At 40.9% G+C, this 22,602-nt stretch overlaps 1 protein-coding gene across 1 annotated transcript; it reads left to right on the top strand.

Moving 5' to 3' along the window:
• The first annotated feature begins 853 nt into the window (after nt 1-853).
• On the top strand, nt 854-9,148 carry LOC123499949 (tigger transposable element-derived protein 7-like). The gene is made up of 4 exons (XM_045248481.1): nt 854-984; nt 1,133-1,416; nt 1,688-2,493; nt 9,113-9,148. Exons 1-4 carry the CDS (start codon nt 854-856, stop codon nt 9,146-9,148), a joined length of 1,257 nt encoding a protein of 418 aa, XP_045104416.1.
• The last annotated feature ends 13,454 nt before the right edge of the window (nt 9,149-22,602 follow it).

The raw sequence follows: 22,602 nt of genomic DNA, 5'->3' as shown, positions 1-22,602 counted from the left end.
ATGGTGACGAAGGCTCACTCAGGGCACCATGTAACGTTATGGTGGTAAGTGAAAGCAGGATGTTCCCGTAACTGGAATTTATTTACAATACACCACGAGTCACTTGACACGAAGCACTAAAGCAGGGGGCCGCTGGGCTGTGGTGATGAGTGGTGTGTGTTGGGTCCACGCGATGACAAGAAGGGCCGCCAGACTGGTAAGGGCGGCAGACATCGAGGGAAGCCGGTGGTGAGCGACACGTGGGCCTTGGCGAGGGACAGGGCAAGAGGTGGTGGTGAGCCTGTCAGTGGTGGTTGGTGAACTGCCCAGCGTCCAGCCCTCAGTGTCGTGGTCGCCTCGCTTGGCGCTCTGATTACTTGCTTACTCCGTACCGAGCAGATAATTAACTATTGATGCACTATTCCAACAGCTACTCAGCACGTTCTCGTAACAGATGCACTCTCGCTTTGCTTACTCGCAATGGAAGTTAAAATCAGGGGTTAAACTTGTTATAATCGGTTCCCTTAACGAAGTTTTGCATAACGAAGTGTTTTTTTAGGAACGTAACCCCTTTGTTAAGCGAGGGTTGCCTGTATATATATATATATATATATATATACACTCAACCCTCGATTTGCCGGACCTCCATTTGCCGGATTTCGGATTTGCCGGACAAGAGTCTGTGGGGAAAAAAAAAAAAGTCCGGGACAAGTCGATTTCAAACTACCGCGCCAGACAAAGTTCGCAAATCGGGCACTATAGATGGCAGCGCGGGCGGACATACACGTCTAGTACTGGACTGTAAACAAGTCTGCCGCGTCACACGAGTGTTGTGCTTACGTGCTTGTCGTGGATACACCTCTTCTTCACAACGATGCCACCCAAAAACCCACCAAAGAAAGTAACCAAGCGTACAGCTAAACCTGTGCACCTTTCTGTGTCGCAAAAACTGGAACTTTTACGTAAAATAGATGGAGGAATGAGTGTTGCCCAAGTCTGCGAGCTGTATGGGGTGAAAAAACAGACAGTTTCGGACATAAAAAAAGCTAGAGGAAAGTTAGAAAATTATGCAGTTAAATTTGCTGTGTCGGGAAAGGGTGATGCAACTAGAAAGCATATGAAAGACCGAAATGTGTTGAACTTGATTTGGCAGTGTACAAGTGGTATACCCAGGAGCGTGCATGTGGGGTGGAAGTGAGGGAGTGGAGTTGGCCGCTAGTGCTGCTAAGCTTGCTGCCCACATGGGTATTGAGTTCAAGGCCAGTGATGGGTGGCTCTGGCGCTTCCGCAGGCGCCATGGCATCCGCAATCTGGCTGTGACAGGTGAGGCTGAAAGTGCCGATGCTGAAATGATTGAACCTTTCCGTGATGAGTTGATGAAACTTATTAATGATGAAGATTTATCCATGTCACAAATATATAATGTTGATGAAACTGGTATGATGTGGCGGGCCTTACCAAGAAACACTCAGGCTGGGATGCATGAAAAGAAAGTGAAAGGAAAGAAGGTGAGTAAGGAACGCCTATCAGTGCTTTGCCGGAGGAAATGCGTCTGGTACTCATAGGCTTAAGTTGACAGTCGTGGGGAAGGCAGCTAAACCCCGGGCTCTCAAGGATATTATGGACAAGTTACCTGTCCATTATTATAACTCATCTAAGGCATGGTTCAACTCTCATATCTTTACTGATTATTTTCAACATCACTTAGTTCCGGAAGTGAAAAACTATCAAGAGAAAGTGCTCAAAATAAGACCGGATGACGTGAAGGCTTTAATATTGCTTGACAATGCTCCCGCCCACCCTTCCTCAGATGTGTTAAAAAGTGCTGACGGGAAGATAAAAGCTATGTTTCTGCCCAAGAACACTACCTCCTTGATCCAGCCTATGGATCAAGGAGTTATAAGTGCGTTCAAGAGGATTTACCTACGTAAATACCTGGATGACGTGTTGGTTGTGCTGGAGACAGAGGATGGTGCAGTTGAGGATACTAGAGGCAAGAGAACGTTGGCTAACATAAAAAACTACAACATAAGAGCTGCTATTTATAACATGTATGAGGCCTGGAGAGAAATGAAACACACAACATTTACTAATGCCTGGAAGAAACTTATGAAGGATGAAGATTACTGCGCCGATTTTGAAGGCTTCGAGGCTACAGACTTTCACCAGCTACTGAAAAAGTCTGGGGAAGAGGAAGTAACAGTGGATGACGTGGATGAGTGGTTGGAAGAAAATGATCAAACACAAGGAAATGAAATTCTCAACACTGAACAAATAGTAGCGGCTGTGACGGGTGAGGAGAGCGACAGTGAGGATAGTGACTCAGGTGAGGTGAAACCTACAGTAAAGATGAGCGTCGTTCGTGAATGTGCTGATGTCTTACTTAAGTTTGTTGAAGATTGCTCTCGGCAAGACATCCAGATTCACTATGATCAACTTCGCCTGCTTCGATCTAAAATCATTCGTATGCAACACGAGTCTGGCAGACAGACTTTGATAAAAGAGTTCTTCAAAGTGAGCAAGCCTGACACCACTGCCACCGCCACTGCCACCGCCACTACCACCACTGCCAACACTGCCACCGCCACTACCACCACTGCCACCGCCACTACCACCACTGCCACCACCACCACTACCACCTCTCCTCAACCAGGCCCTAGTGGTGAACATCTCAGGTCACATGACTCGAGTATGGAAGTCGTGTCTGATTCTGAGTAGACGAAACTACTGAAGCCGCCACTAGACCACACGGGATCAGATATCTACCATCAATATATCTACAGTAAGGTAAATGCTAATAAAAAAAACAGTACAGATGTGTGTCGGCGGCATTGGCATGTGTTACGGCCCCACGTGGTGAGATGATGATGATGATGATGATGATGGTCGTCGGAGGTTTTGCCTTTGCCTCGGCACCTCCTGTTACTTCTATTCTTCCTGATCCTGCCTTTCTTTTATTTTTCTTTCTCTTGTCTTCCACATCTGGTGCAAAGTCTCTTTCTTCTCCCTCAGTTTTGTTTTTCTGAACAAAAAACGTCTGATTTATTTTCCAACTTCCTGGTACAGCTGGTGCAGGTGCCGAAATGCCGTTAAAGACAACACTATGTTCCCACCGGAAATTTTTGCCGTTAAACACGGGATTCGTAAATCGCGTGCCGTTAAAGCGGGTTCAACCTGTATAGGGTAAAGTCCGGCAAGGGGTAGACCCCGGACATTTTCCATTGCCGGACATTTGCCATTCCCGGACAAGCCTTCCCCTTTTAGTCCGGCAAATCGAGGGTTGAGTGTATATATATATATATATATATATATATATATATATATATATATATATATATATATATATATATATATATATATATATATATATATATATATATATATATATATATATATATATATATATATATATATATATATATATATATATATATATATATATACACACAGGCTTAACGAAGGTTCACACAACGAAATTTCGCTACAACAAACGTTTCCTTTTACTACCATCTGCTCATTTAACGAACACGAAAGTCGCTTTAATGAAATTTTAACCAGGTAATTTTTTTCCAAGTTTGAAAGCCCCGCCGTATCATGCAAGCCAACAGGCTTTTGAATACACCAGCGCCTCTTGTCATGCACCACTCAATCCCCCTTGTTCAAAACTTCCCTCGATCAACATGCCACCAAAACACCTTGCAATGTCACCTAGCGTTGCTAAGAAGACCAGGAAGTCTCTTACGCTCGAAATGAAACTGGATATTATTCACAGACACAAGAGAGGCGAGAAAACTAATAGCACTGCTTACCACCATGGCTTGACTCCATGTACTTTTTACTATTTTCAAATCAGCAGACTCTATTAAGAAGGCTGGTGAGACCGTATCTTCCTTGCAAGCTAAAAGAACCACCTGAACTTGTGACACTGCAATGGATAAAATGGAAAGCCTTGTGGAAATAAGTTTTATATGCAGTACAATGATGTGCCCTTTGTTTACATTCCACAGGTTGCCGGTTAGTGTCTTTCTCGCTCCACTCTCCCTCCCTTCATAAATTTAACATCATCAAGATTATAAAGTTACTTACATACATAGATTAGTGTACATTATAATGACTTAAATTAAACTGCTTAAACGTTTAACTTCATAAGTTTTACTTTTATTAAACCTTTTAGTGTACTATGATGCACTCTCGCTTTGTTTACTCTCAATGGAAGTTCAAGTCAGGGGTTAAACTTGTTATAATTGGTTAAACGAAAATTAAACGAACGTTTTTTTAGGAATGTAACCCGTTCATTAAGTGAGGGTTGCCTGTATGTATATTTATATACAGTAAAAACTCAGCTCACGACCATAATTCGTTCCTAAATCCTGTTCGTCACCCGATTTTTCCCATAAGAATGTATTGAAATACCATTAATCTGTTCCAGACCAAAAAAAAAATCATACTTTTGTCCATAAAACCCATTAAAAAAAACCTGTAATGTATGCATGACATGAATGAAATAATTATAAAAAGCCTAAATTGTTTTACTTAACTAAATGCTATCAACATGATAATAAAATGAATAAAAAAGAAAAAGTTATTTACTTGAGAGACTGGATGTTGATGGCATGATGGAATGGAGGAGAGGAGGATGGGGAGGAAGACAGACAAGATCCGAGAAGACAGTCATGAGAGAAGACTTTGGATGTGCGCAGCGTGCCAGAGCTACACAACAGCTGTGTAGCGTCACAAGTCAGTGGCGCTATGTGGTGCCCCGTTATAGTGAACATTGGCGTGGGAAACATGGAAAGATTGCCGGTCTTTGTCTCTGCCTTGGAAGACCCTTGCCTGCTGGGGATTGACTTCCTCACGCATCTAGGAGCAAGTTTGGACTTTCAAGAAGGGAAGTTAAAGGCATGTGGCCAGGAAGTTCCTTTGACCCTCGGAGGTGATGCTCAGTGTGAGAGGAACAGGCAGTAGGGCGGTGTTCCTTGCCAGGCGAGCGAGGAAACAGCTGCGATGGATGTGCCACAATCTGCAGTACCTGGACTTGGCCAGGATGATGATGACAGCAACACTGAGAGCCACCAGAGCAGCGAGGATAACGCCGAGGAAGCTACAGTAGAGCGCGCCGGTAACATCACCATGCCCGGGAAAAACAGGAGAAAATCGTGGTGGCACGGAGAGTATGTTATGTAATATTTTTTGTATGTTCCTGTTTCTATTTTCTTTTGTGCTTATATTTTGTTTTGTTGTTGTGTGATAGAGGGGTTAGCTATCACACAAGCGGCTCGCCTGCCGGCTAGCCGTTTAACCGTGTTCGTCCCCCGAAATATCATTCGTCCCCTGGGTCGATATATTGACAAATTTTTTGGTCGTCTCCCGAATTGTTTGTCCCTAGAGACGTTAAATCAGCGAGGTTTTACTATATATATATATATATATATATATATATATATATATATATATATATATATATATATATATATATATGCAGGCAACCCCCGTTTAAAGAAGGTTCACACAACGAAATTTCGCTATATATATATATATATATATATATATATATATATATATATATATATATATATATATATATATATATATACAGGCAACCCCCGTTTAACGAAGGTTCACACAACGAAATTTCGCTATAATGAAGGTTTCAATTTACTACCATCTGCTCGTTTAACGAACACCAAACTCGCTTTAACGAAGTTTTATCCGGGTGATTTTTTTCCAGATTTGAAACCCCCACTGTATCATGCAAGCTGACAGGGTTTTGAATACATCAGGAGCTGCTGGTACTAAGGCCTGTCTCAGGAGAAATCCTGAGACACCTGTAGAATAAAGATCAAGATCAAGCCTCTCGTGGACAACACAGGCTCTGCCGATACAAAGGCCTGACTCAGAAGAAATTCTGTGTCACCTGTAGCATCAAGATCAATATCAAGATCACATGCACCACTCACTGCCCAGTCAAAACATAACGGGTCACCAGCAGCTCATCTTCCTTTGTTCAACTTACTACCAAAACACCCTGCAATGTGGCCTAACGTTCCTTAGAAGACCAGGAAGTGTCTTACTCTCGAAGTGAAGCTGGGTATTATTCACAGACAAGAGAAAGGCCAGAAAACTAATAACATTGCTTCCCACCATGGCTTTGACTCCATCTTCTGTCTACTTTTTTCAAGTCAAGAGACTCTATTAAGAAGGTTAGTGAGACCTCATCTTCCTTGCAAGCTAAAAGAACCACCAGAACTCGTGACCCTACAATGTATAAAATGGAAAGCCTTGTGGAAATGTGGTACATAAGTTTTGTATGCAGTACCATGATGCGCACTTTGTTTACATTCCACAGGTTGCCGGTTAGTGTATTTCCCGTTTCACTCTCCCTCCCTTCATAAAGTTAAGATCATCAACATTATAAAGTTACGTACATACATACATTAGTGTACATTATAATGACTTAAATTAAACTACCTAAATGTTTAACTTCATAATTTTTACTTTCATTAAACATTTTACTGTACTATGATGCACTCTCGCTTTGCTTACTCTCAATGGAAGTTCAAATCAGGGGTTAAACTTGTTATAATCGGTTTGCTTAACGAAGTTTCGCTTAACGAAGTGTTTTTTAGGAACGTAACCCCTTCGTTAAACGGGGGTTGCCTGTATATATATATATATATATATATATATATATATATATATATATATATATATATATATATATATATATATACAGGGTGTCTCACGAGTTGTAGTACTTACTCAGGGATATGATAGTTTGGATGATGCTGAGTAAAAAATACGCTATACACATATAGTGGTTTTTGCTTTGTTTTATCAAAAATGGTAAATGAAAATTAAGTATGGCGAGCGGCCAGGTATGTGTTGCGGGGACCGCTCTCTCAGGCGGGACACGAACTGTGTGGCATGATTATGCCTGTCTGTAGAGCATGGCATGCTGTGCTTTGCCTGTAGAGAGAAATTTTAACTGCATCAAAATCATTACAGCCAGTTGCTCTCTCTCTCTCTCTCTCTCTCTCTCTCTCTCTCTCTCTCTCTCTCTCTCTCTCTCTCTCTCTCTCTCTCTCTCTTTTGTGTGTGACAGGAGGCTGTATTAACAGTTTGCCTCACTAAGAAATCTACGACATAAGCCCTGTGAGTAATAAAATGGATGATTAGTAATTGCGGGAATACATTTTTCTCTGCTTTGTAATGGGATTGAAAGGCTTTAAAGTAGCTATCTAAGCAGTGAGATCATAATGAAATACAATTAAGCTAAGTGGCAACTCACCACAACGGGTAGAGAAGTGTTGATCAGCTGACAACTGTCATATCAGAATACTCTATGTTACTGTAAGTAAATGGCATCTTACAGTATGTAGCGTGGAGGATTAAACTTCGCTCACAGGCACGACACTGATGTTTGCGTTGAGTTGCCATGTAGTCTTTTGGGAGGATGTTGGGTGAATAAAGTGCTGACATGGTCCACGATTATTTGCCATGATTGTACTGTATTCTAAATGTTAATGAAATTATTGAAGCATTTTAGATGCAGCCTTTCTAAAGATTTCAAGTCCCATAGTGTATACTTTCAATTAATGTTTCTCTAGAGACATATCGCCGCACATGTTGTGTCCTGCCTGAGAGAGTGGTCCCCGCAACACATACTCGGCCGCTCGCCACACTTAATTTTCATTTACCATTTTTTATAAAACAAAGCAAAAACCACTATATGTGTATAGAGTATCCTTTACTCAGCATCACCCAAACTATCATATCCCTGAGTAATTACCACAACTCATGAAACACCCTGTATATATATATATATATATATATATATATATATATATATATATATATATATATATATATATATATATATATGTGTGTGTGTGTGTGTATATATATATATATATATATATATATATATATATATATATATATATATATATATATATATATATATATATATATATATACATCCTCATTATATGGTACATATGCCTTCCTGAAAATCTTACCACAAATTGAAATTACCATATACTGAACCCATTATAACATGTAATAATAGGGAATGCGTTCCAGCACGTCAAAAGTCACCCATACAGAAATGGAAATACATGAAAATAGTCATTAAAAAAAAAAAATGTAAAGTACTGCGCAAAAGAAATAAACTAAATGTTTTTATTTACCTTTCACTCACCATGTATTCTATCAGATGATGTTCTTCCAGAGGCTAAGGGACAGTAGGGATTTCAGCCCTTACACATCTTCTGCTGAGTGTGCAGACGAGGATAAGGTGTCATCGTAGATGGAGACTGTTTGGTTTTTCTTGTTCTTTCATCATAGATTTCTTGATAAATCTTGATGATTTTCTTTACGTCATGAGCCACTTTGGTACTCCTGGCAGAATTTGGGTCAAGCTCCTTCAGGGTATCCAGAGCTTTTTCGATACCACTGAGACATTCTCTAAAAATTTTGATGTCCAGGCCACGCACAAGTTCTTCTTCCTCGTCTCCCTCTTTTTCTGCCTCCTGTGATGCCTTGTCTTGCTCTATAAGTTCATCATTTGAGAGAGGTTCAGCATGGTTTTCCAAAAGATCTTGGACATCATCATCATCAACTTCATCGAAGCCAGCTCTATGGCACAGATTTACTATGTCATTTCTGATTGCACTAATGTCATCTTCAGCGAAGCCTGGGAAGTCATGTGCGCATTCTGGCTATACTTTATTCCATGCCAAGTTCATGGTAGATGTCTTCACTTCGTCCCAAGATGACTTGATGTTATCTAAGGTGTGCTTGATGTTATACGACTTCCACCATTCCTTGATGTTGTGCTTGCCAGGCCCATATGTGCTCTTTATCAGTTGTTGCATGGTTCGCTGCTGGTAGTAGGCTTTAAATGTTTGCCATAATTATTATGAATATATTTGTGTTTACAATAGACCCTTTAATATTCCATTTATTCATCTAATTAGTAATGCATGTAAGTAATATGTAATGTAGTTAAGAAAAAAAGGGGGAGGAGGGGAAGAGATAACAAGCTCCAAGGGTGGTCAAGTTTAAGTCAGTACTGTGAGGTTCGGGGAGGTATGGCGTGGATGACATCATCACCCCTGCTCTCCTGCTGTAGGCCCTCTCAGATGACATAAGCGGATACCATATCTGAATTTTTCTTACCATATATCGAATTGAGGGTAGTAATTTTCAAATACCTTAACTGTGAATTTACCGGATAAAGAACTACGTCTAACGAGAACTTTCTGTATACAGTGTTCCCTCGCTATTTCTCGGTTCGACTCTTGCGGCTTCACTGTTTCGCGGTTTTTATACATACTCGTAGATACGATCTGCAGATTTTTCGCTACATCACGGGGTCTCTGGCGTCACTTATTAATGCTGTACGTACAATAATTCAGTTAGTTGGTGTGTAATAGCGACGATAATGTACGTAAAGCACTGTACATGTATTGTTCATATACTCGTACATATGCAGCCTCACCCAACATCTTCCCTTGTTGTATCCAAGGCCCATAGAATAGAAGGTCGACCTACGCTCAGCTCTAAGGGGAAAGAGCTGGGGCTAGTGACGTCAGCGGGTTCACCAACAGGAGAGCTACCTCCCAGGACGTGTCTTTCTTGCATGGAAACATCATGCTCTCCCTCTGCCTCCTGAGCAAATCATAATTACCTGGCACAGGCGACAAGTTTTTTTAAGGTTCTGTGCCTCCTATTATTGCCCCACACCCTGTACTTGCCAGCAAGTCTCTCTCTCTCTCTCTCTCTCTCTCTCTCTCTCTCTCTCTCTCTCTCTCTCTCTCTCTCTCTCTCTCTCTCTCTCTCTCTCTCTCTCTCTCTCTTCTCTCTTATCTCTCTATCATATTTAATCATCTCAATACTCTTGCTCATTATTATTTAATGATTATTATTATTATTATTATTATTATTATTATTATTATTATTATTATTATTATTATTATTATTACTACTACTACTATTATTAAACTTTTGCTCTTAGTATTATTAATACTAATATAGTGTTGCTGTCTTCATTATTATTATTATTATTTTTATTATTATTATTATTTAATTTTTGTTACATATACAGTAATACCTCACTAAGTCGGACCCCAAATACTCGGATTTCGTATATACCCGGACGAATTTGGCAAAAAAAATTTTTTTTTATATCTAAAATTCATAAAATAAAGAAGGAATTTATACGTAAATGTTAAGTAGAACATCTTGTTTTCACTTAAAACACATTAAAAAACCATAAAACAAACTATATGAAACATAAAACAGCCAAAATAATTTTTTGAAATAGTATTTTTTTATGGGGGGAACCGCAAAAAAGACTTGCCACAACTCGCTCTCGAGTTCGGACTTTGGTTTGTTAACATCCAGTCATCCACTCACCGCCATAACACTCACTGGCTCCTGCAATCTCTACTGGAATATAGTGTCTGTGTGCCTCAACCATCATGCCTAAGCATAAACTTCAAAGGTTAACCATCAAGGAAAAGCTTGAAATAATTGAACAGCTTGGAAACGGAGTGAAACCTGCTGCGATTAGTCTTTAATATGGCATACCTAAGCAAACCATCAGTGACATAAAAAAGAGCAAAGAAAAGCTACTGAAATTCGTCTCAGAAAGTGATGATAATAGGGAAAGCACCAATTATAAGAAAACAGGGTTAGAAAGAAAACAAGTGCAGTATGGAAGATCGGAAAAACTTGAAGAAGCTGTAATGAAATGGCATCGGCAACAGGTGGGCGTTGGGGTTGCTGTTTGAGGGATTGAGATTCAGAATGCTGCAAAAAGGTTAAGTACACAAATGAGGATTACCAACTTTGCTGCAAGTGATGGGTGGCTTTTCCGATTTCGTACTTGGTATGGGTTGCCAGGCGTGTGATCATTGACCTCCAACACAGCTCAGAAAAACAGCTGAAAATTGATTATTTTTTTCGTCCAAAGACTCCTACACCTTCAACTCCAATTGCCAGTCCTACACCCTCCACATCATAAGCAGCCTTGGAACATCTTTCAGATTCCGATCTGGAATGACTCGATGGAGGTAAGAGAAAATATCATGTACTAATTGCAGTAGAGGGTGTAAAATGAATGACAGTGAAGTAAGGTACAAAAAAAAAAAAAAATGGTAAAAAAGGGTAAAAATGGGTTATTATCGCACAAATACCTTACTCGGACTGGTTTTCCCCCCATAATGTCCGACTAATTGAGCTTTTACTGTATAACAGAGGCAATTTATATCTACACAAGTAACTGAATGGGGACCTCTCAATAACTAGACATCAGAAATTTAGTCATCAATAACTAAACATCAGAAATTTACTAATGTCTTAAGATGCAGAATTACCAGGAAAAAAAAAATGATGGTTTTCATTTATCACATACTACTTACTACATATCATATACTACTGATAATAAAAGTCACGCACTGCACAACTCGGCATTGTGACCGATGTTGGCACGGAACAGAGAGAGAATGGGAGAGAGAGAAGCACATGAACACCTACCAGGCAGCTTGCTAGCTGAACCAATGTCCCCGCTCTGACCACTTGTGAACCCGCTGATGTCACGGATACACACATTAGACCCATTTTGAATGCCTCGTAGGTCGACCTTCTATTCCATGGGCCTTGGTTGTATCTTGCCAGTCTCGTCCATGCTGTAGACTGTCTTGCATACTGTATCTTAGTGTTGTGTTCGTGATAAAGTTTTTTGTTTAAGTAGTGATTCGTTAAGCCCTTACAATGCTGCCTAAGCCCTGTGCCCCTACGAAAGCTTCCTCTAGTTAGCCCAAGAGGAAGAGGAAGATGATGACCATCAGTGAAAAAGTGAAACTTTTACATATGATCAAAGAGGGCAGAAGAGGGTGAGTGTTACATATCGTGTGAGAGGGGCAGAGAGAGAGAGAGAGTAAATGTATACTACTGTATAAGGTTTTATAATTAAATAGATTTAAGTAAAATACTGTATATGTAAAGTATAAATACTGTTTACATATTTTAAACATTATGGTACCCACATACACAATCACCAAAATTCCTGGTGGGGGGAAGGGATGGGGAAACAAATCCTACTTCGTGGTTTTTCACCTTTCGCGGGGGTTCTGGTATCCATAATCCGCGATAAACAAGGGATCACTGTATATACATACAGGCAACCCCCGCTTAACGAAGGGGTTACGTTCCTAAAAAACACTTCGTTAAGCGAAACTTCGTTAAGCGAACCGTTTATAACAAGTTTAACCCCTGATTTGAACTTCCATTGAGAGTAAGCAAAGTGAGAGTGCATCATAGTACAGTAAAAGGTTTAATGAAAGTAAAAATTATGAAGTTAAACATTTAGGTAGTTTAATTTAAGTCATTATAATGTACAGTAATGTATGTATGTACGTAACTTTATAATGTTGATGATCTTAACTTTATGAAGGGAGGGAGAATGAAACGGGAAATACACTAACCGGCAACCAGTGGAATGTAAACAAAGTGCGCATCATGGTACCGCATACAAAACTTATGTACCACATTTCCACAAGGCTTTCCATTTTATCCATTGTAGAGTCACGAGTTCAGGGGGTTCTTTTAGCTTTCAAGGAAGATGCGGTCTCACCAGCCTTCTTAATAGAGTCTGCTGACTTGAAAATAGTAAACGGTAGATGGAGTCAAGATGGTGGCAAGCAATGTTATTAGTTTTCTGGCCTCTCTCTTGTCTGTGAATAATACCCAGCTTCACTTTGAGAGTAAGACACTTCCTGGTCTTCTTAAGAACATTAGGCCACATTGCAGGGGGTTTTGGTGGTAAGTTGAACTAGGGAAGATGAGCTGCTGGTGACGCTGTTATGTTTTGACTGGGGAGTGAGTGGTGCACGTGATCTTGATCTTGATCTTGATGATACAGGTGACGCAGAATTTCTTCTGAGTCAGGCCTTTGTATTGGCAGCGCCTTGATCTTGATCTTGATACTATAGGCGACTCGGGATCACTCCTGAGCCGGGCCTTTGGATCGGCAGCTCCTGTAGACGACAAAAAAAAAAGGCACACAGAAAAAGAAGGAAAAAAAAAAAAGAAAAAGGAAACAGGGTCCTTTGCTCTAACCGTCTGTACATCTGGCACACCACATTCTCTTCAGAAACTCCTTCACCGCCTCAATCATCCTTTCATTCGTTTCTCTACTCAGTCCCAGAAGCACCACCATCCACTCCCTCCCCGTCTTTTCCACTCTTTCGTTCCTATTATGCTCTAACTTAGTCAACACCACTTGCATCATCTCATACCTGTCTCTGGCATACTTCACACACTCCAGCATCACATGCTCCACCGTCTCGTCCTCTCCCGAGTCACACATCTGGCACATTTTGCTGCGGGACTCAGACCACCTGTAACTCCTTGCATTCACATCCATACACTGTGCCCTAGCTTTGAAGAGAAGATCACCACCCAGGCTTCCATCGTACCACCTCTCATACATGGGGGCCTCTTTCACCTTGTACCATTCCAGAGTAGTTTTTCGTTCCATCCCATTCCTCCACTCATTCAGTCCCATACTCTTCACATCTCTGTCTATCTCACTCTTCCACTTCCTCGCATCCCATTCTGTTCCCACTCTGCCTCCTTTTGTCACGACCCATTCCAGCTCATTCTGATTCACCCCAGCCATTCTCACTGCCCACCCAACCTGTAGACCATTCCTCTCTGTCATTCTCATACACCTTTTCCTCCATTTGCTTCCACTTTCACTCCTTCCTTGCTATTCTTGCATCATCCATTCTCTCAAGCCTAATCTTGTACCTAAGTGTCGCTTTTATAAGTCTTTCCCTAAAAGAGCTCCATCCCATATCCCCTCTTAAGGCTTCTACTGCCGTGTACCTCGGTGCATTCAGTGCCAGCCTAGCTACTCTACACTGCCCCACTTCTAACTTGTCAATTTCACTCTCGTTCCATGCAATCACATCCATACCATACATTATACTGGGGACAGCCACACTCTTCCACTCTTCTCTCAGCACGTCATACTTACTTGCTCTCATCCTTGCCGCGCTTTCTAAACGGCCCACCCACTGGTTCACCAAGCTTATTTTTTCATTCTTTGACTTTTCACACCCATTCGGACTCATCCATATCCCTAAGTACTTGTATTCTTGTGCCTGCTTCAACTCATTCTCTCCCAACCTCCATGCTGCATTACATTCATCCTCTGACCTATTCACAATCATCACCTTACTCTTCTCACTACTAAACCTAACTCCAAAATCTCTTCCATACCCATCAACCACATCCAGCAGACTTTGCAGCTCCTCTGCTGACTCACTCATAACCACTACGTCATCTGTATAAAGAAGCACACCTATCTTATCATTCCCCACACTCACTCCTGCATTCATCCTTCTCATTCTTGCTGCTAACTCCTCTGTGTACAGGCTGAAAAGGGTTGGTGACAAAATACATCTTTGCCTAACTCCTCTCTCACTCCTCACCCAGTCTGTTTCTATATCTCCTAAACTGTACTTAGCTCTGGTATCAACATACATGCTACGCACTATGTTGATTATCTTGGCACTCAACCCAATCTTTTCTAGGACTCTACCTAGCATTTTTCTATTCACCCTATCATAAGCTTTCTCTATATCCAGGTAACCCAAATACAATTTACCTCTATCCCTCTTTTTTTTCTCAATCATTTCATTCACCACAAACATGTTATCCTCAGCTCTCCTGTCCGCACGGAAACCATTCTGGTCCTCACCTAATACTCCAGCTCTTTCAATCCACTTACACAATCTGGCATTCAACACTGCACCGAACACTTTGCCTACTGTATTGACTAACGCGATCGGCCTGTAATTTTTCAACTCATTCTTACTCTTGTGTCTGCCCTTATGCAGCAAAGTCACCCTGCACTCATTCCACATTCTTGGCACCCTCTCCTCCTCCCACACCTGGTTAAAAAGCTCAGTCATCCTGTCAATCACAACATCACCTCCATTTTTGTACAGCTCATATGGTATTTCGTCCGGCCCTGCTGCCTTCCCATTCTTCTGCCATTTCACACACTTCTCCACCTCCTCCCTGCTGATCCTTTCATCCAGTTCATCTGCATTCCTTCTCTCCAGTGTCACACATCCTTCTCTCGCACCAAATACCTCACCTACACCACCCATTTCTTCCCAGAACTGTCTGATTGCCTCTCTCATTCCTTCCTTCTCTGTTACAACTTCACCATTCACCTTCAAACTCTCCACTCCAACACTGTTTGCCATATTCTCACCTCTCAAGAACTTGTACCATTCACGGCCACCTTCCATGCCTTTCTCTCTTAAAGATTCAATCACACTCCTTTCACACTTTACTTTGGCCTTCACTATCATTCGCTTTGTCACTCTCTGCTGCTTTACATACATTTCCCGTGCATTCTGGTACTCATTCTCTGCCTCATCACTTTCATGCCTCTTTTTCCTCAGCCACCTACATTGTCTACTCCTCTTTTGCTCCTTTCTAGCCTCTCTGATTTCATCATTCCACCATGGTTTACGTACTTTCTTTCTTCTTCCTACTCTCACATACCCTATCTTGCTCTCTGCAGCACTCCGCACATCCTCTTCTACCAGTCTCCTTTCACGTGCTTCACATCATGTACACCTCCATCATCCCAGCTTCTTGCACTCAGGTCCACCTGGAAGTTTTCCCACCCTACATCTCTCAGTCTCCACTTTCTCTTCTTACTCACCACTTTCACTTCTTTCCTACCATGCAACAGGCACTCCACAACCAGCATATTGTGATCAGACACAATATCCACCATACCATCCTCATCTATCCACACGTGTGACACAATTTCACGCATTCTTCCATTCACCAACACATTGTCTATCGCTGACTCCTGCTCCCTTGCACTCCAAGTCACACGTCCCTCAGCCAAAGTTACATTCAGATTCTCTAATTCCATTTCATCCACAAAATCCCCAAGCATCTCACCATTCCTGTTCACACGTTCTCCCAGAATTCTTACATGTGCATTCATATCATCCATCTCCAGCACTCTCTCCCCTCCATGTTCTCTCACAACTTTCTTCAATATGTCATACTTCCTCCCGTTCTCCCTCTCAGCTCTTTCACCCATGACAGTCATATACACCACCACCAGAACCATCTCCACTCTGTCCCGACCATTTGTGCACTCCACTCTCACTACCAACACATCTTCACTGCTCTCACACGTTCCCACACCAAGCTCCTCTACTTTCAGTCCACTTTCTTTCCTATAGAGAAAGGCTACGCCTCCTCCCTGTGTCTCCTGAGTCTTACGTCCCTTCCCAATCATAGCAAACTCACATCCTTCCATTTGTACCTCACCTCTCAGGTGCGTCTCTGTAAGCCCGACTATGTTGAACTTCCATTCCTGGAGCTCCCTGGAAATATTCTCAAACTTACCCACACCCCATCCTCTCACATTCATGCATCCAATCCTCACACTCTCACTTGCCTGGCTGGTGTCTTCTTCCTGGCGTGCTTTTGTCGTCTCCCGTCACTGGTCCATCGGCTGCAGCGACCTCGCCCTCACCCACTCACACAGCCGTTGACCCATCCTGGCAGTCCCTGCATCGTTCAGGTGCACGCCGTCCTTCTCATACAAGCTGAACCGGTCTACCACGCCGTCCATGTCGATGAAGCTCAGCTTGCCTTTTTCTTCTTCATCCACCCTATCTTCATTTTCAGCAGCTCCTCTTGCAGTCTTCTGTTGGTGGATCTTCTCAGACGCTCGTAGAACGGGCCTTCCCTGGGTCTCTGCATGACACCCACGACGGCCACACTCATGCCCTTGCCTTCCACACTCCTCACGGCATCCACAACATTCCTCACTCTCATCTTCACCAACATATTCTAGGCCGTTTCCACCTCCTTGGATGATCAGCATCCCATCCTCCATGCTGGCTGCTTCTTCCTTTACTTTCTTCCTGATGTCCGTGATCTTGGCACCACTCAGGCTGGTGCAGCCTCTCCCTCTCATCCTGCACTTCACTTGGCTGGACATCGTCTTCACCATGCTGTCTCCAATAATTCTTATGGGCGCCTTCATTTTCCTCATTTTCATGGTGTGCTGCTGTCTTGGTCCTTCCTCTTGTCTGCTGGGCTGGAGTCCCACAACGTCCTCTTCAGTCTGGCTGCTCTTCACTTCCTTGGAGTTCTCTTCGGTCTGAATACTTTTCTCGGTCTTCTCACTAGAATCTTCTGTCTGTACACTCTTCTCCTCTTTCTGGCGCCGGTAGCTCTTCCACATGTTTCTGGTAACCTCCTTGCCTGTGTTGTCCACGAGAGGCTTGATCTTGATCTTTATTGTACAGGTGTCTCAGGATTTCTCCTGAGGCAGGCCTTAGTACCAGCAGCTCATGGTGTATTCAAAAGCCTGTCAGCTTGCATAATACGGTGGGGCTTTCAAATTTAGAAAAAATTACCTGGATAAAACTTCGTTAAAGCGAGTTTGGTGTTTGTTAAACAAGCAGATGGTAGTAAAACGAAACCTTCGTTGTAGCGAAATTTCATAGTGTGAACCTACGTTAAATGGGGGTTGCCTGTATACTGTATTTTACGGCTTGGAAGACGCACCCTAATATTTGAAAGACATTTCTAAGAAAAAAAAGTCATTCTCATACAAGAACGCATTCACCATATACCCGACCACTGAACACAAAAACATCAGAAGCAAGGAGCCTGCAAGACACTATTGTTTCACCACTCATTACAAATTTGCTGGAGCACTCACCACTAATTTAAAACTATGTTAATAAAAACACCATAGGTAAATACATATACACAATGAAACAGTCCATCTCTTCTTGTTTTAGTGGCGGGCGATGGCATGTTTTGGACCTGTTGTTTACATTACGGAATCACTTGTCTGATCGCCGAAACTGAACACGTCAGTGCTGCAGTTTGTATTTATTTTATTTTGCAGTCGTGTTTCATAGGCTTTATCAATGTGAATACAATTCACAAGTGGAGTTTTGACGACTCTTGCTTGAATGAGTAAGCCACTTAGATGTTCTATTGATAAAGGTATAAAGGCACCTGGCATGATGTGTGTGCGTTCGTGTGTATGTATTTGTGAGTTGCAATGAGACGAGGGAGCGGCCCGTTTTCTCCACACGCTGAGTAGGCTGCAGGAAGGATTATGGTATTGTAAATACTTGTAACACCTAAGTACTGAGTTTACATGATATAAAAGGCTAAATTAAATAGTACTTAAGCTAACATCATAATGTGATGACTCAACATACAAATCCAGATCGCTATCTGTCAAGTGTCCAAGTTCACTTGAGGTTGGATGCTGCCTTACAATACAACATTCATCTTGGAAGACGCACTAGTATTTTTCAGGGTATTTTTTAGGAAAAAATACGTAAAATACGGTATATATATATATATATATATATATATATATATATATATATATATATATATATATATATATATATATATATATATATATATATATATATATATATATATATATATATATATATATACAGTAAAGTCCCGGGTTACGTTGGTCTCGAGTTACGTCAAACTCGTAGTTACGTCAGTCTACTATAAGGCAATTTAAGATTAAACAAATTGAAAATTTATAAATCGTAAAGTGCGGGATTTATTGTTATTGTTGGTGGTTGCCCGCCACACCGCCCGCCTCACGCTTGAATATAATAACACCCTGCCTCAGTTCCACCACACCGTCGCCCCTGGCAAGAGTGTTATCCTACTTCTGCGTTTACTGAATCAAGTTCTTAGTATCTTGCTCAATGGCACCAAAGAGAAAACTCCTTAGTGACAGCAGTGATGCTAAGAAAAGGAAAACCAGTACGCTACAAGAAAAAGAGGACATAATTAAAAGACATGAGAAGGGAGGCAGCAGCTGTGTGTGAGGGAGGGAAGAAGAAAATGGGAAGCCCGTTACCATGACAACAGGGAGGTTGACGACCTTGAGGGCTCACACAACCATCACAACAGTAACAACTCCGGAGCCTTCGCCTGGGCCACACGACACTTGCAGCTGACTTGCACCGTCTGCGCCTGTCTGCTGATCCCTATTGGACTTTCCTATTGCATTTCCTGCCCCGCTGCCCATGCTTCTACTCCCACCGCACTGCGCTACGCTCCCAGCTGTCCACCCTGGACGTCACAACATTCGACCTGCCCACCCTTCTGGCGGCCTCAGGCGTCCACCCCTCTCTGCAACCTGCAGTCCCTCGCATTCGTGGCCCTAATCAACAACAAAAACAAGCTTGTGTTTCATATTCCTACATAGTTGTAAATAATATAACAATATAACCTTTAACTTACCTGAATGACCATAAACAATGATTGGTTGAAAACATATATAATATATATATATATATATATATATATATATATATATATATATATATATATATATATATATATATATATATATATATATATATATATATATATATATATATATATATATATATATATATATATATATATATATATATATATATATATATATATATATATATATATATATATATATATATATATATATATATATATATATATATATATATATATATATATATATATATATATATATATATATATATATATATATATATATATATATATATATATATATATATATATATATATATATATATATATATATATACAGGCAACTCCGTTTAACGAAGGGTTACATTCTAAAAACACTTCGTTGCGAAACTTCGTTAAGCGAACCGATTATAACAAGTTTAACCCCTGATTTGAACTTCCATTGAGAGTAAGCAAAGCGAGAGTGCATCATAGTACAGTAAAATGTTTAATGAAAGTAAAAATTATGAAGTTAAACATTTAGGTAGTTTAATTTAAGTCATTATAATGTACACTAATGTATGTATGTACGTAACTTTATAATGTTGATGATCTTAACTTTATGAAGGGAGGGAGAGTGAAACGGACGGAAAATACATTAACTGGCAACCTGTGGAATGTAAAAAAGTGCGCATCATGGTACTGCATACAAAACTTATGTACCACATTTCCACAAGGCTTTCCATTTTATCCATTGTAGAGTCACGAGTTCTGGTGGTTCTTTTAGCTTGCAAGGAAGATGAGGTCTCACTAGCCTTCTTAATAGAGTCTCTTGACTTGAAAATAATAGACAGTAGATGGAGTCAAGCCATGGTGGGAAGCAATGTTATTAGTTTTCTGGCCTTTCTCTTGTCTGTGAATAATACCCAGCTTCACTTCGAGAATAAGACACTTCCTGGTCTTCTTAGGAACGTTAGGCCACATTGCAGGGTGTTTTGGTGGTAAGTTGAACTAAGGAAGATGAGCTGCTGGTGACGCTTTTATGTTTTGACTGGGCAGTGAGTGGTGTGTGTGACCTTGATCTTGATGCTACAGGTGACAGAGAATTTCTTCTGAGTCAGGCCTTTGTATCGGCAGAGCCTGTGTTGTCCACGAGAGGCTTGATCTTGATCTTTATTCTACAGGTGTCTCAGGATTTCTCCTGAGGCAGGCCTTAGTACCAGCAGCTCCTGATGTATTCAAAAGCCTGTCAGCTTGCATGATACAGTGGGGCTTTCAAATTTGGAAAAAAATTACCTGGATAAAACTTCATTAAAGCGGGTTTGGTTTTTGTTAAACGAGCAGATGGTAGTAAAATGAAACCTTCGTTATAGCGAAATTTCATTGTGTGAACCTTCGTTAAACGGGGGTTGCCTGTACTTACATACAGTAATACCTCGAGATATGAACACCCCAACATACAATTTTTTTGATATACAACGAAAAATTTCATATAATTTACGCCTTGAAATATGAAGATATATGATAGCCATTGGGAGGTGGCGCAGCGATCACTCGGCTACCCGCATCCACCCAAACATTCAGCCTGCGTTGTGTATCGTTGTTCATTGTTTGGGCATGTATATGTCTGTGCTTCTTAGCAGTGTGTATGTTTTCTTAAGTTTTGTAAACTCAAGACCCCATGATCTTGGGTCCCAAAAGTAAAAGTTTAGCGAGAAACACACAAAATAGCCTGTACAGGGGATCCTTGCGATTCTACCATTTGCAATTCGAATTATCGCCAATTCAAACTCAGTTAAATAATACCCAATCTTCAAGGTCCAACCGACTGACTTGCCAATTTGACATTAATACCTTGCGCGCCACCCACCCGGTCTAATATGCCACCACCCTAAATTTGTGTAAACCTGCCAGGCGAAAGTGCAAATCGACGCTACCCTGTGCGTCGCTAAGGCGGTGTCACACTAGCACTTTTCCATGAACTTTTTCTGGCAACTTTCTGAAGACTGTCAACTTTTGTCGACGTTGGTCATCACACACAAGCTCACTTCCGCTTTTGTGTCGTTTGTCAACTGTAAACAAACATGGCGGCCCCTTCACTGCCCAGCAAGTCGTTGCTATTTTTGGCCTTTCATGCTCCCAATGAGAGAAACTTCAGACAGCTTTGTCCACTCATAAACAACAGAGCTTCTCATCTTGGCCAGTTGTTCCTTGGAAGAGAAGCCTTGGAACGTCACAGTGCCAGAAAAATGTAAACGAAAAACTGAACTACTTTTCACTGCTAGGCTAGGACAAAAAATATGTTATATACAAATATATTTACATCTACTTATCAAGATTCTATTGATTTGAGATTATAGCATCATTGCAGTTGACAAGAAAATTAATTTTATTATAAAAGTGTTAATTAAAATCCATAGATCTTAATTTGACTAAAAATTGATGCTAGAGGAAAACGTGCATTTTGTCTGACTCAAGACGACGAAAAGCCACCTCCAGCCCCAGCCCTAAGAAGCACAATTTCCTGCCTTTCAAAGATAAGCTTGAGCTTATAAGAAAGTGTGAGGCAGGTATAGCTCACAGTGTCGTTGCAATGCAAATAAGTGTCCCTAGATCAACAGTATCAACAATTTGGAAGGACAGAGACAAGTACCATGAGACTGCTGCAAGTGTTTTTATTTCCAAAAATGTACTGTACAGCACCCTAATTTGTTTAATAAAAAAAGTTAGATATAAATGAAGCCTTTAATAGTACTGATTTAGTCTAAGTTAATGTTTTCTAGAGGTTATAGTGATGTTTTAAGGGGGTCTAGGCTGGAGGTTGGTCCCTATCCCCCCTAATTCTTAAGTATCTTGTGGGAAAAATTGCTTCACGATTCGAATAAACGCTGATTCGACCGATGAAAAACCGCTCTAACCCTGTCGAATTGCAAGGATCCCCTCTATTCACTTACTGGTTACACTTAGAAATTCAATAAACGAGTGAGTACAAATGGTGTTCTGCCCACAAGCAACTCTTCCTCTTTGCAGTGCAAAATACCAGAAGTCTCTAGATGTCATGGTTATCAAAATCTGACTGGTTGAATGAGGTGGTATCATCGGTTTACATGGCCTTGCGTCCGATCGGATTCAGTGGCCTTGGCTAGTGATAGAAAAAGGGTCCCTTGTACTCTCTCTTTCTGTATATATATATATATATATATATATATATATATATATATATATATATATATATATATATATATATATATATATAAATATATATATACA

The sequence above is a fragment of the Portunus trituberculatus genome, chromosome 50 (genome assembly GCF_017591435.1).
Source record: "Portunus trituberculatus isolate SZX2019 chromosome 50, ASM1759143v1, whole genome shotgun sequence".
NCBI lineage: Eukaryota > Metazoa > Arthropoda > Malacostraca > Decapoda > Portunidae > Portunus > Portunus trituberculatus.
The sequence above is the reverse complement of the archived record's forward strand: the minus strand, read 5'-3'. Positions and strand labels throughout refer to the sequence as shown.